This window comes from Brassica napus, chromosome C7, assembly GCF_020379485.1.
Source record: "Brassica napus cultivar Da-Ae chromosome C7, Da-Ae, whole genome shotgun sequence".
In the NCBI taxonomy this organism is placed as follows: domain Eukaryota; kingdom Viridiplantae; phylum Streptophyta; class Magnoliopsida; order Brassicales; family Brassicaceae; genus Brassica; species Brassica napus.
The window spans coordinates 52,374,953-52,387,669 of NC_063450.1; the positions used below are offsets into that span (position 1 = coordinate 52,374,953).

At 35.6% G+C, this 12,717-nt stretch overlaps 2 protein-coding genes across 4 annotated transcripts; one reads left to right on the plus strand and one right to left on the minus strand.

The window, feature by feature from the left end:
- The first annotated feature begins 8,247 nt into the window (after positions 1-8,247).
- LOC106408780 lies at positions 8,248-9,895 on the plus strand. Its single transcript, XM_013849480.3, has one exon. It carries the CDS (start codon positions 8,558-8,560, stop codon positions 9,524-9,526), a length of 969 nt encoding a protein of 322 aa, XP_013704934.2. The 5' UTR covers positions 8,248-8,557; the 3' UTR covers positions 9,527-9,895.
- Positions 9,779-12,611, minus strand: BNAC07G50990D. 3 transcript variants are annotated; one of them, XM_048763275.1, is made up of 6 exons: positions 12,426-12,523; positions 11,872-12,025; positions 10,813-11,790; positions 10,584-10,733; positions 10,349-10,492; positions 9,779-10,228 (listed from the first exon to the last, which is right to left on the minus strand). In XM_048763275.1, the coding sequence occupies exons 3-6, from the start codon at positions 11,764-11,766 to the stop codon at positions 10,088-10,090; spliced, it is 1,389 nt and encodes a 462-aa protein (XP_048619232.1). In that variant the 5' UTR covers positions 11,767-11,790; positions 11,872-12,025; positions 12,426-12,523; the 3' UTR covers positions 9,779-10,087. The 3 variants fall into 3 exon arrangements, with proteins under 3 accessions (XP_048619232.1, XP_013707086.1, XP_013707089.1); XM_013851632.3 differs by lacking the exon at positions 11,872-12,025 and having other exon boundaries at positions 12,426-12,611; XM_013851635.3 differs by lacking the exon at positions 11,872-12,025 and having other exon boundaries at positions 12,443-12,590.
- Between the last annotated feature and the right edge of the window lie 106 nt (positions 12,612-12,717).

A 12,717-nucleotide genomic window follows, 5' to 3' on the forward strand; every position in this document is an offset into this window, starting at 1 on the left:
CCTAATACTAAGAATCACTTTAGCTTACAGTTACAAATGATCAAACCTAGGCGGCCATCTGACTTGACAGCAGGAGAAAGGAAAGAAAGAAACACACTGCCCTAGGTTTTGTCAGTCTTTTCCTGTAACCAATCATAATGAAGCCCAAAGCCAAGCCCATTCTTCAGTTAGCTCCTTTTATTTCCTTTTTTTCTGTGTTACGGTTTTCATTCCTTAGAGCAGCATCAACAACGGGCCTCTTAGAGCCCTTCAAAAAAATAATAATTTAAAATCATACGTATCCCACCATTATTTTTAGGGCTGCCTCTTCTACCTCTTCAGTAAAAGACGAGTTTAGAAGGATTTTGCCGCTTTTTGCGGACACCAGTGACACATGGCGGTCCGCGATTGGTTCATTTTCAATTTTTTTTTTATCAGACAAAATAAAAAATATTAAAAAAAACTCGTAAGAGCCCTTTACCATTAGGATGATCTTAATACTAAAGGCTTGTTGTGGTAACAGTTTCAAAACCGCTACAAATATAACAACAATTAGTTTGAACACAGAACTCGAGGTGAGAGAGAGACGACGATGACTCGACGGTGACTCGGGAAGAGGGAGAGAAACCGATGGTGGAGAAGAAGATAAAGTAAGAGTATTATTGTCTTTTGCTTATTAATGAAAGTGATATTTCTGAAAATGTCTTTAGACTGATGGTAAAATGTTGAAAAGTGGTATCCAACAAAGTGTAAAAGTAAAATTTCCCAAAAAAAAAAAATTATTATTATTATTATTATTATTTAAATAATGATTTATTATATATATAGATAACAAAGGTATAAGAGTCTTTTGCCACTTAATGAATAATGTATTTTTGAAAATGTCCCTTTAGTGATGGTAAAGATGAAAAGTGGTACCTTGAAAGTGGTAAACATAAAATTTCCCCTAAAATTATTTTTTTTGAGTTATGCCAATTTAATTCAGTTTAATCTTGTAAACATAAATAGTCATTTAAAATCATACACGATAAAGAAAGATAAAAAGTTTAAGTCTTCTATAAAATTAAACACAAATATATGAAAATATGACATTTACTAAATATTTATAAATTTTTAAAAAAAAATCAAGGAAAATAAATTCGCGCTTTAAAAGCGCGGATCAAAATCTAGTTTATTATATTAAAACAGAATACCTTTTTTAAGTGTCCTTATGTTTCAACAATATTTACATGCCCAGTGCACTGGAATATTTAAAACCTATGATTTTAATTAAATGCTTTATATTTTTCAAGAAATCTTTATATTAACAATCTCATTATTCTGTAGAATCTTTTCAAACCACTATTTTTATGTGTACAGTCGACAACAGAATATATTCCTTCGCAAATATACATTTGATTTAATAAATGATGAATTTCCTAATGAACTTGCTTAATAAATATAAAATCGGGTTAATTATAGAAATTGTAATTTGAAAGTTAACAAAATAATAGCAATAGTTTATGCGTAATTTTAGAAAACAGAATATTTCTAGAAATAAAATACTACCAAATCTTCTGAAAGTTCAAAAGTTCTTTTTTAAACAAATTAAATACGAGACATTCAGATTTATAAATTGCATCATCCCCAAAAACCTATTTAATCACTTTTTTTTGTTCCACTTGAACACTTTAGAGACCAGAAGTTTTGCTTAGTGGGATAATTAAGAATGTGTCTCTCACAAACAGATCCATTGCTAGAGAAGAAGAAGAATGACTCTTAATCAGGGGTCAACAATCAACATGCTTTTTAAACCGAAATGCAATCATTCAGGCATTAATGTCTTCTCTTTACGAATGGGTTGATGATATACATACATAATTTTTATAGAGGGGGATTCTCCGTATATCATAGTTGTTACATATTTCCAAACTGTGATATCTAAAACCTTGGGCTGCTATGGGCATTATTATTTGTTTAGTTTAGCTTAAGCGTTAACATAGGCATACATACATATATAGGGGTTTTTTTTTTGCTAAAACATATATAGGTGTTAGTTATTCATAGTTTTGTTTTCTGGTGAAATCATCCTTCTTTTCCCCATGTTTTGATACATACACTAATAAAGATCACGCTCAGATGAGATAAATCACGACGGATGCTTAATGTCAATTTTTTTTGCAGGTTTTCGAAAATTCTATATGGTATCTACAGATTGGTTTTTAGTATGGAAAATACCTCATAGAATATATTCTTTAGGTTTAGTTTAAGTATATATGTATAAAAAATAAAACGTGTTAAAACAATAAAAACTAAATATGAAAGATTAAAACTTCAACAGATACAATTCTATTTTGAATATTATAGACTACTGTGTATGATTGCTATAATATATTCATATTTATACATTCTTACTCCCTTCGTATGTAAATATAATTTCAAATAAAACTGCTGATTGATAGAGATATCAATTCTATTTAAACAGCATAGAAGAAAGTTTGTTACAAAATTCAACACTATTGTGGTGTAAATATTTTAGAGACATTCTCATTATATGTTGATAGAATCAACATATAATGAATTTTGCAGAAACTGTTGAAATAGAGTATATAAACCTAGGTGGGAATTTTTATAAGATAATAGTTAAAGCTATAATTTACAATGATAAAAACAACTAAAACGATTTAATATCGCCTAAAAATGTTGTCTTAAAATATAATAACAGTGTTAATATATTTTATTTTAAATTTTAAAATATATTTAGTTTTATAAGAACATTACATAATTTGAAAAATTAATTTTGAAGTTATCAATTAAATGTTATTATAAATTTATATTAATTTAGTTTTGGTATATATATAATGAATAAAGTCAACATTTTAAAAATAAATAAACATTGAATTATTTGATAAAACTATAAAATTAGACAATATTTATATCTTATTATTTTTTGACATCTCCTTAGTTTTTTCCAATATTATAAGTGCGTCACTGCATTTTTCTACGTATTGTAATTATTCAATTAATGTTTTTTTGAACATATTTTAGACCTATTTAATCTCGCCTAACATCTACACATATTCCACAAAACTCTACATTATAATATCATAACAGTCTTAATATTTTATTTATAAAACCTCTCAGTAAACAAAAAATGAAACCAAAGAAAAAAGTGAAACCAAAACCGAATCACTTCCTATACTATCAAAGATAAGCTCTCCTCGTTTTAGCTGCTTGCCTCTGTCCCGTATGCATCCAACATGCGACCTCTGTCTCCATTTTATTATATTTTTACCAATTAACTTAAAAAGTGAATTATAAGTCAGAGAGATGGCTCTAAAATTTTGCAGATCTTATTTTTTTAATCTACCTAGCCATGATGAGAATAGTATAGCAATCCAACGAGTACTACTGCACCAAGTAGATAAAAACTAAACCGAGCAATCATAAACAAAAACTTACAATACGGAATTTGACTCGAAAGTAGATACTATTGCTACAAAGAACAATTTGTGTAGGTAGGTTCTATTCAGTTTGCGAGAGATCAGAGATCGAAAAGCTTTAGTTACATATATAAATATTTTGATATTTCTAGCTATGTTATATAGTAGGAAAAGTAGATTAAAAAACCTTGGCGACTTTGTGAGAAGCTTGGTGTCTATCCATATGAGCCATACCAATAATGTTGATTCTAAAAGCAGTCGAGCAAAATCTCAATAAGCAAAACTTTATCAAGACGCAGCAGAGAAAGGAAATAACAGAAGACCAAAAAAAAAACAGAGGATACAAAAAGGAAGAAGAACTGAAGAAGAAGAATAAAACGCAATAAGCAGCGATCAAAGCCTTCGGACATTCAAATCTAAAGGCATACAAAGATTTAATCGAAGCAAAGCAGAGGAGTCTTAAAAGAGAGACAGAGAGATCATTGGTTTTTGGTCGGAAGAAAGTTACTTCTTTTGTTCGGTTTTTTTTTTTTGTCATTTGTCTGAATTCTCTCTGGGTCCCGCTTCTCTCATTGCGCCCGCTTCCTCCTCCATCTCCAATTCGAAATTCATCCTTTTAAAGGCAATTCGAATCCGTCGCTCTGTTCTCAAACCTTCACTGATCTCTCGATTTGCCTCCAGCGGTAAAATTCTCAAAGTGGGTTTTGAAAGATAAATGCTCTGCTCTGATGCAGTTTCCTCTGAAGTTCGTGTTTGATTTGGTAATTTTTGAGCTAGGGTTTGGTAATATATCCTGTTACTCCAGGTTCTTGGAGGTGTGAGCTAGAATAGTATATGCTGATACTCTGTTCTCTAGGGGTTTTGGCTTCAGCTAAGTTCTTGAAAGTCTTCTTCCCGCTGCCAAATATTTCTTTAGGACAACCTTCCATTGTGTTTATCTCCTTTTCCATAAACTTGCCACAAATGCATTTTAAGGAGCAGGAGTTACTATATGCCCTAGAGCATGAATCAGAAGCTTCCAAATTCGGGCACCTATAGTACTTTGCGACCGGGGCGTCATCTATGTTAACCTTAAGTCGTTTGCATTCCCGCTCTTTCGCATTAATCGGATTCAAAAGTATATGCCTACAAGGCTCGGTTAAGAAATCCTCAGTGCTCATGTCAAACAACACTTTTGTAACTACTGCTACATGAATTCAATTCACGCTGGGAGAGATTATTTACAATGCTTGGTTCCCGGTAAAGAGGTGAATTACACCCCAAAAAAACTTAAACATACTCTATGAAAGTTCTGTAATGGCAACTCTTAATCCATATAAACAAAGATAAATGTTTGCTTCATATCCGCCTTTGTATTCAACGTTCATGATATATTAATGATTTCTTAGTGATGAAAACTTCTTTGAATGATCTCGGTGTCTTCCAAATAATTCATAAAGATAGATCATTCCTTTTGTTTTCTTTGTTCTAGATATTAATTTTGTTATTACTAATCATTGGTTGTAGTCATTTTTAGTCCATTCGATCGAATTTTGAACCTTGACTTTGTCTAAAACCTAGTATGAAAATGGTTGAGAAATAGCTTTCAAGAAATCATATTGGAGGATAACATCTAACAGAAATGATTATATTTGTTTGGAAGCAATAACCGAACTAATTCGTTTGGTACGGAATTAAAAAGTAGTCAACCTGTATTTGAGTGCGACGGGGTTTTTTTCTTTCCAATGATCTTATCTTTGGGCTAAATTTTTGGATATGAATTTGCTAGCTTAATATGACAGATATTTCGGCTGTTGATTCCATTCAAATGATGAAGTAATTATTGGGGAAACTGATTTTTATAAATAGTTAAATCAATTATGTCTATATGGACTCGACATATGAACCACTTGACAATATTTAAGACCAAAAATACTTTTAGTAAACAAGAAACAAAATGGTAAAAACCTCATTATCCATCGATTAGAATAAATTATACTCCTATATCATAAACAAAATTATATATATATCGTCTTCTAAGTCACAGAGTGACAGGCAGGGGCAAATGTAGAGGTATATTACAATTGATACATAAACTAAAGAAGATCGATTACTAGATGCACTTAAGATTTTTTTTTTTCTCACAATTATCTAACTAATTCATGTAACTTTACATTATAAAAATGTAAGACGTAAGAAAAAAACAGTAGGTGCATAGAGCATCTAGTCATTTCTCTCTAGATCTACCACTGCTGAAAGCTAAAGTTTAACGACTCTTAACAAAGTCACTCGGGATTTTTCTGTTATTTGTTGAATGAAGAAAATTCTTTTTTGTTTTCCATAGAGAAAACAAAATGTTATACCAAAACTTAAAAAAAAAAGATAAAAACATATCTCTCCTCCGTCTTTTTTCTCTCAAAAGTTACAGTAGGTGGTCTTTGTGTTCTGCTCCGGCGTTGGTTTTTCCGACGTCGGAAGCTACCTTCTCTTCCCGATCTAGTTTTCTCTTTGCTTCCTGATTCTAAAAAGATCCATCTTCGATATGTTTTGGTACTCTGAATTTTCATCGTTGGTGAGTGTCTGGTTCTTCTACGGATAGGACTAGTTTTGCCGGTTGTTTGAGTGTTTGGTGTACCGACAAGTTGGTGTGAGCTTGATAGGGCAAGGGAGAGCGTTTTCATGGTTGTGACTTAGCAGTCTTTTTGGTAAGGGTAATATGTTCAGTGGTTGCTTGCTGTTTGTGACTTCTCCCGTGAGTGTTCATGGAGAAGTTCTGTAGGCAAGGCTTCAGTTTCATGGTGTTTGGGTGAGTTTCTTTCTTTAGTTGTTTGTCGTGTATGTATCCAAGGTGTGTGGACCGAGTTGCGAGTTCCCTTTGTCGAGTTATGAAGTCTCCGGGTTAGTCTTATTGTTTGGCGGGCGAGGCAGCAGCGATAAGTGTGGTTGTATGAGAAGTGGAGGTTACCGGGTGGCGAGCCAGTGGCAGCAGCGGTAACTCCCTATCATTGGCGTTTACTCTTTTCTAAATACTGCTTGGTGTGTTGTTGTAGCTCTTGTGATGATTATCCATTTATAGTGCTAGTGTTGGTTTGGTTATTATGTTTTATGTTTTTTTTAAGTCACTCCTATGTGGGTTTAAGTCATCCCGATGTGGGTTTAAGTCACCCCGGTGTGGGTTTAAATCGCCCCTGTGTGGGATTTAGTTACTGTTTTCTATGGGTTTTCAGTGTTGGGGCTATTTCGTTTTGCCGTCAACGTTTGTATGAATTTTGGTCTTTTGGCGTATGAACGAATATCAATTTGGGAAAAAAAAAAAAAACATAATGTTATACTTATATATACTCTTCCCTTGACTTTTGTTGAGCATAACTCTCTGTAAATGCATTAAATTACAAAAACAATTTATTTGTCATTTTTATTCTTCCGAGCTAATGTGTATGCATTAAATTTTCAAAACAAGCTTAACAAATTAAAATCAATTTGATTATTTCTGATACTCCGTCTTGATATCTGTTATGTAATTCAAATTATGTCGTATTAACACTTCTCGTGTGCTTAATGTTTGATAAAGTCTCTTGTGTAGTAATTATTTGTAAACTTTAGCTAATAAAATGATTAAGATAGAAGTTTTAGGAAAAGACGAAGAAGAGAAAGAGTCTAAGAGATCTTTCTCCAACTGGTTCTACTTTGTGATCAACGTTGGTGCAATGATCGCTTCCCCTGTTCTCGTTTGGATTCAGATGAATGTTGCCATGTTGGTTGGGATTTGGCCGTGGCTGCCCTCTTGTTCTTCGCGGGAAGCAACTTCTACAGGCTTCAGAAACCAGGAGGAAGTCCCATCACAAGAATGCTTCAAGTCATTGTTTGCTTCATTTCAGAAAATTCAAAGTGAAAAGTCCCTGAAGCACCTGATGCTATGAGGAGTCTTTGCTCGGCATTGTCGCTGACGACGGTGGCATTAGGGAACTATCTAAGCACATTGCTGGCGACGGTTGTTACAAAAGTGACGACTACTGGTGGAAGACCAGGGTGGATAGCTGATAACCTGACCAGAGGTCATCTTGATTACTACTACTATTGGTTATTGGCTGTTTTTGAGTTTCTTGAATTTCTTCTCCTACCTTTGGATTGCTAAATGGTGTACTTACAAGAAAGCTACGGGGCATACATACGAAAACTTCACGACGTCTGCAATTCTTATAGAGAGATCCTATGATTCCTTTTCGGTTTGGCTCTGTTTCATGATGATATATCTTACTTTTTTCATATCTTAACTAACGTATATGCAGTAATGCATTGCATTTTTCACTAACAAAATCATATTTGATTTTTCATGAACTCACACAATAGCAGTCAGTAACATGAACATATACAAAGGTGATTTTGTAGTGAAAAAATATATATTAAGATTAGTAGATCGTACTGGTTATCTCGCATTGCAACTTGAACAATACTCAACTTGCAAGCTCTCAAGGAACCTGCAGGATTTAACAGATTAGAGATGAGAACGATGCTAAGTTGTTTGAACTAAACTAACCAGTTTTATCAGAAGAATCAAATAAAGAGAGAGAGTGAGAAACTAAGTGAGGGTGAACATATAGCAATGATTAATAGACCCAAGTTTTGAAACTTATAACTTGGGCTTGATATGTCATGCTAACTTTGCTTTTGCATCTATAGACACATCTCTCCTGAGTGGTGTTAACTCAAACCACCAAGACCAATGTGGATGCTTTATGTGTATATTTGAAAAGCAGCAGCAGCGATGTTTGTTTCAAGCTCTACTTAAAATTTAAGAATAAAGATTACACCTTTATGAACTCTTTGATAAATACAGAGAAAATACCTCAAACTCTCAAGACTAAAATTAGGAGAAAGATTCACAACTCATGAATCACGGCCAAGCTTTAGACACATATTCAGTTAGTTGTTCCAAAGTCCGAAAGCTTTCTTCTTCTTTTTCTTCGACGGCGGCGGAGGGAGCGAGTGTGTTAGGTTGTTGTGATATAATAATATATAAACCAAACCCAACCACTTAAAATCTCGAAAACGAACCAATTTAAATTTTGTCCGGTTCGATACGGTTCATTTAGAGATATGATCAGTTTTGTCTAGGTTTTGTTTCTTGAATTTTGATTCGATAAGTTTTAGAGTTTAGAAGAAGGAGAAAGATAAGTATGCAAGGTCATGAAGAAGATCACAGGACTGACCTGAAATTGCATATTGTGAACAAGGTTGGGGCTGAGAGATGTACAAGGTATTTTTATTACTTGGGTAGGTTTCTGAGTCAGAAGGTTACCAAGAGCGAGTTTGATAAGTCATGCCACCGTCTTTTAGGGAGGGAGAATCTTCCTCTGCACAACAAGTTGATTCACTCCATCTTGAGAAATGCATCCCTTGCTAAATCCCCACCACCTAACCATAATACGAATGATCATGTTTGGTCAGCCAAGGTGGCGTTAAGAGACAGGCCTAGTCCACTTGTGCCAAACGGCAAGGTTGAGAGTCTGTTGTTGCATTGTAGAGATGACAAATGCGGTAATAGAAACATGGAGAAGGGGGACTCTGGTCCCTTTGCTTATCATAGATCATCAAGTCAGTATGCTGACGAAAGAGGTAAGGTCGTCGCAGCTCCAGTTAGAATATTGACTCTTTCCACGAGCACTGTAGTTGCTGCACCTCTAGGTGGGGCCCGCAGAGCAGTTCCAGTTTCGAACAGGTCTGACTTCATTAGCTGCTACGGCAGTGGTGGGTTGTCGTCAGACGCAGAGATGCTGAGAAAGCGGATGGAGAGTATTGCAGTAGCACATGGTCTTGGGGGTGTTTCACCTGAGTGTTCTAGTATGTTAAATAGCATGTTGGACGTGTACCTGAAGAAACTGATTAAGTCATGCGTTGATTTGTCTGGAGCTCGGTCCACGGATGGAAACCAACGTCATGGTTTGCAGATACAAACTAGCAACCAACCGTCTGACACAACGCAAGAACAACATCTGGTGTCTTTGCTTGATTTTAGAGCTGCAATGGAGCTTAATCCATCTCAACTTGGGGAACACTGGCCATTGCTTCGGGAGAGACTTTTGATGCGTTCGTCTGAGGAACGAGAAGGAAAATGTTTGGTATGTTGGATACTACAAATTGTCTGACAGTCTGAGTAAGCTGCTCTGGTCCCAAAGCGATGCATCCCATGATGGACCTGATGGCTGAGTGCACATCTATGCCCTGCAGCAGCAGACTGGGGCAGTTTGGTGGTAACTTGGCCACTCCAGCGAGTTTCAAGCTCTGTGTAATCATACAGGCCGGTAAGGGAATCAGGAGAAAGTTTTGGCAGAGATACAGGCTGGAGGAAGGTACAAGCGATCATGTAATAGCTGCAGTACTGCTTTGTATGTAACATATAGTCTTAGAATTGTTCAGATTCATTTCTTGAAAACACATTGGCATCACTTTTTACATTTACTGAGACTAAGAATGTAAGATGAAATCTTTGTTCTTCAAATGACATCTTTGGAATGCAATAAGCTGAAGAAAAACACAGGAGAGTTGTGTCATTAGACGAGAACACATGCAATAGAGAGTCAAAGCCAGTGTGAATATGTATGTACACAAAGGAAATACTGAGGCCCTTTTTAGGACGGGTTCCATTGTTGTTCACAAGCTTTGGATGAAATAAATACTATGACGAACCAAGAGGCAGAAGACGGTGGTTACTTAGAGGAGGAGGTATCTGCAGTGGTTTTGCAGATTGGGCACCAACTCTTCATCCGCAACCATTCTTGCACACACTTCAAATGGTATGCGTGCTCACAGTGTAGCCTTCCAACTTCATCACCTATTGTATACTCTTCCTGGAAACCAAAAAAGATCAGAGTGTGAAGAAATCATCCCTATCAGTTCTACATTCACTGTCATGATCACCATCAATGAAACGCTTGTAATCATCAAAGTATTAAAAAGAAGAGACAGACCTGGCAGATGCTGCATTTCGCATCTTCCTTGTGATCACTTGAAGGTTTCATCAGATAGATGCTTGTTTTCAAGCTCTTTGATATGGCTTCTTCTGTGAGAGCAGTGCTTACTGTACCAATTCTCTCTTCTAAAGCTAATAGTTCCTATAATTTCATTCATAAGAAAATAGACAAAAAAGGTAATTAAAGATACTACTTCTCAGGCGGGTTTGAAGATGTGAATTAAAGACAAAACCTCATAGGACATGTTATCAATGTCTAGCCTCATGTCACGGTGTTGGTCATAGAAGCTTAGCCCACCGAGAAGTAAACCTGTCTCCATGATAAGCAGTTCCTCGTAATTAAGCTCAATATCTTGTTCAATCCTATCAAGTTCTGGCAAAATCTGCAAAACAAACATCATGTTAAGGGGCATTGCCTTCAGCTCTATTTGATAAAGTTGTAGAGTAACAAGTAATAGTTACCTCAGAGATCCCATCTAAATTGTAATTGCGGAAACTGTCTTGACTGGATAAAGAACCAAAGTCTGGGAAACCAGAGAAGAGCTCCAAAGAGACAGGAGAACTGAGATTGTTTGATGTCTCACTCTGAGACATCTCTCTTGTTGTAATAGAGGATAAACCATTTCTACCACCACTCCCTCGGTTTGAGAATCTAATGCGGCTGTCACCTCTATTTACTGATCTCTGACTCCCAACTGAAGCATCATTCAGAATGCAATGCCTTGCTCGTCTAGTATCTGAGACAGAACCTCCTCTCGGGTTAAAGACAAGACGTCTCTCTTCGGAAGGTAGTTCTGATACTATCTTTTTACCTCTAGCTGAGGAGCTAGAGCTGCTTTCTCCATAAACTCTTCTCTTACTGATTGTATCCACCTTCCCACCAAGTCTTTTCTCCAATCCAAAACCACTTAGCAACGGGCTGCATCCACGGTTTGTTGACTGGCTAGAAGGACCAGGACGAAAATCTTGCTTGCTCAACCCAAATCTCTGCCTAAATCCTTTCTTGGCTCTTGAGCTTGATGGCAAGTCTGAGGATTCCATAACTTTCTTGTGAACTCTTGGTTCTTCCGAGATCTCTGTCTCTACCTCGTCTTCGCTACCTTTGCTGCTCTCTGATGAGTCCGTAACTATCTGAGGTTGTTTCTCATTTTTAACAGAAGAGGAGCTAGAGATAGAGACAGGAATCTTAGAGGAAGTTCCAATGACTTCCTTCCCATTTGGGGAAGAGCGGCTTGAAGTTGAAGACCAAACTGCTTTCTCTTTCTTGTATGAAGAGCCAACGAACCGAGTGAACTTCATAGATTTTTTCTCATCACTGCAGATACTGTTGTTAAATCTGTCTCGCAGGACAACACCAGAACCCTTCTTTGTGTCAGGTCGCCCCTCAATGGCTCTTTTGCCTGACCACCGGTCCATGAACTATTTGGATGGATGCAATACCTGTAACAATTATAGTTTATCACAAAGTGTTTATACGCATGAAAGGAGCAAACTCTTGAAGCAAAAACTATTAGTACTAACCTGCTAAAACCTGCAGTGCAATAGTTTTCCGACCGGACATAAAAGCATCATTTGAAGAAAACGATAGTCTAACTACCACTCTTGTAATTGGGATTCAGAAAATAGGTTTAGGGGCGCCTAATCAATAATCTTTTCTAAAGGGCCTAATCAACGCCTAGCCAAAAAAAAACATTAGAAAATGAAACCTTTCATTAGATCATCCAAAGGATTCTTTTTTCACATGTCAATATATAATTATCTAGACAATAAACTAGTTATGAACCTGAACTAAACAATCAAATTTCTTGAACGTAAAGAGAAACAAATCTTAGCTAAAAATCAGTTTTTTAGACGTTTCTCTGCTAATATCTTCCATGTTTTGTGTTTTCACAAGTAATACACAACAGAGATTTGTTTTAAATATATATTACCCGGTCCAGACAAGAGATTCAAGAACAATAATAACATGATTCGTTTTCAATACATCAGAAGAAACACAGAAGTCAATATTGACCAAAAAATATATAAAAATGATAGATTATCCAGAGAGAACCAAAGAGAAGATAGAAGCTAACCTTGTTCGAATGATTGCCTTTCAATTTCTCGCTTCCTATCTTCTTTCTGGAAATGAGAAAATGAGAAAATGATAAAAACAAACAAGTAGAAGAGCGTTTGTTTGTTCTTGTTGGCGATATTTTCTCAACTTTTATTAAGTTTCTTTCTTTTTTTTTTTGGAAATCAAATATATTTATTGTTATTCCATTATGACCTGAAAGCAACTATTCATTATTTATTAGTATAAGAAAAAGAATCTGAAATGACGGAGACGTAGATAGATCTTGGCCGTCTATAAATGGGACCGGAATA

What these genes read in the sequence shown, in the direction of transcription:
- LOC106408780 (XM_013849480.3), top strand. Translation starts at nt 8,558, where the DNA reads ATGCAAGGTCATGAAGAAGATCACAGGACTGACCTGAAATTGCATATT.
- BNAC07G50990D (XM_013851632.3), bottom strand. Translation starts at nt 11,766, where the DNA reads ATGGACCGGTGGTCAGGCAAAAGAGCCATTGAGGGGCGACCTGACACA. An exon ending in ATTTAGATGGGATCTCTGAG is followed by an intron (nt 10,734 to 10,812) that starts GTAACTATTACT and finishes TTTGTTTTGCAG; the next exon opens with ATTTTGCCAGAACTTGATAG. An exon ending in CGAAATGCAGCATCTGCCAG is followed by an intron (nt 10,229 to 10,348) that starts GTCTGTCTCTTC and finishes TTTGGTTTCCAG; the next exon opens with GAAGAGTATACAATAGGTGA.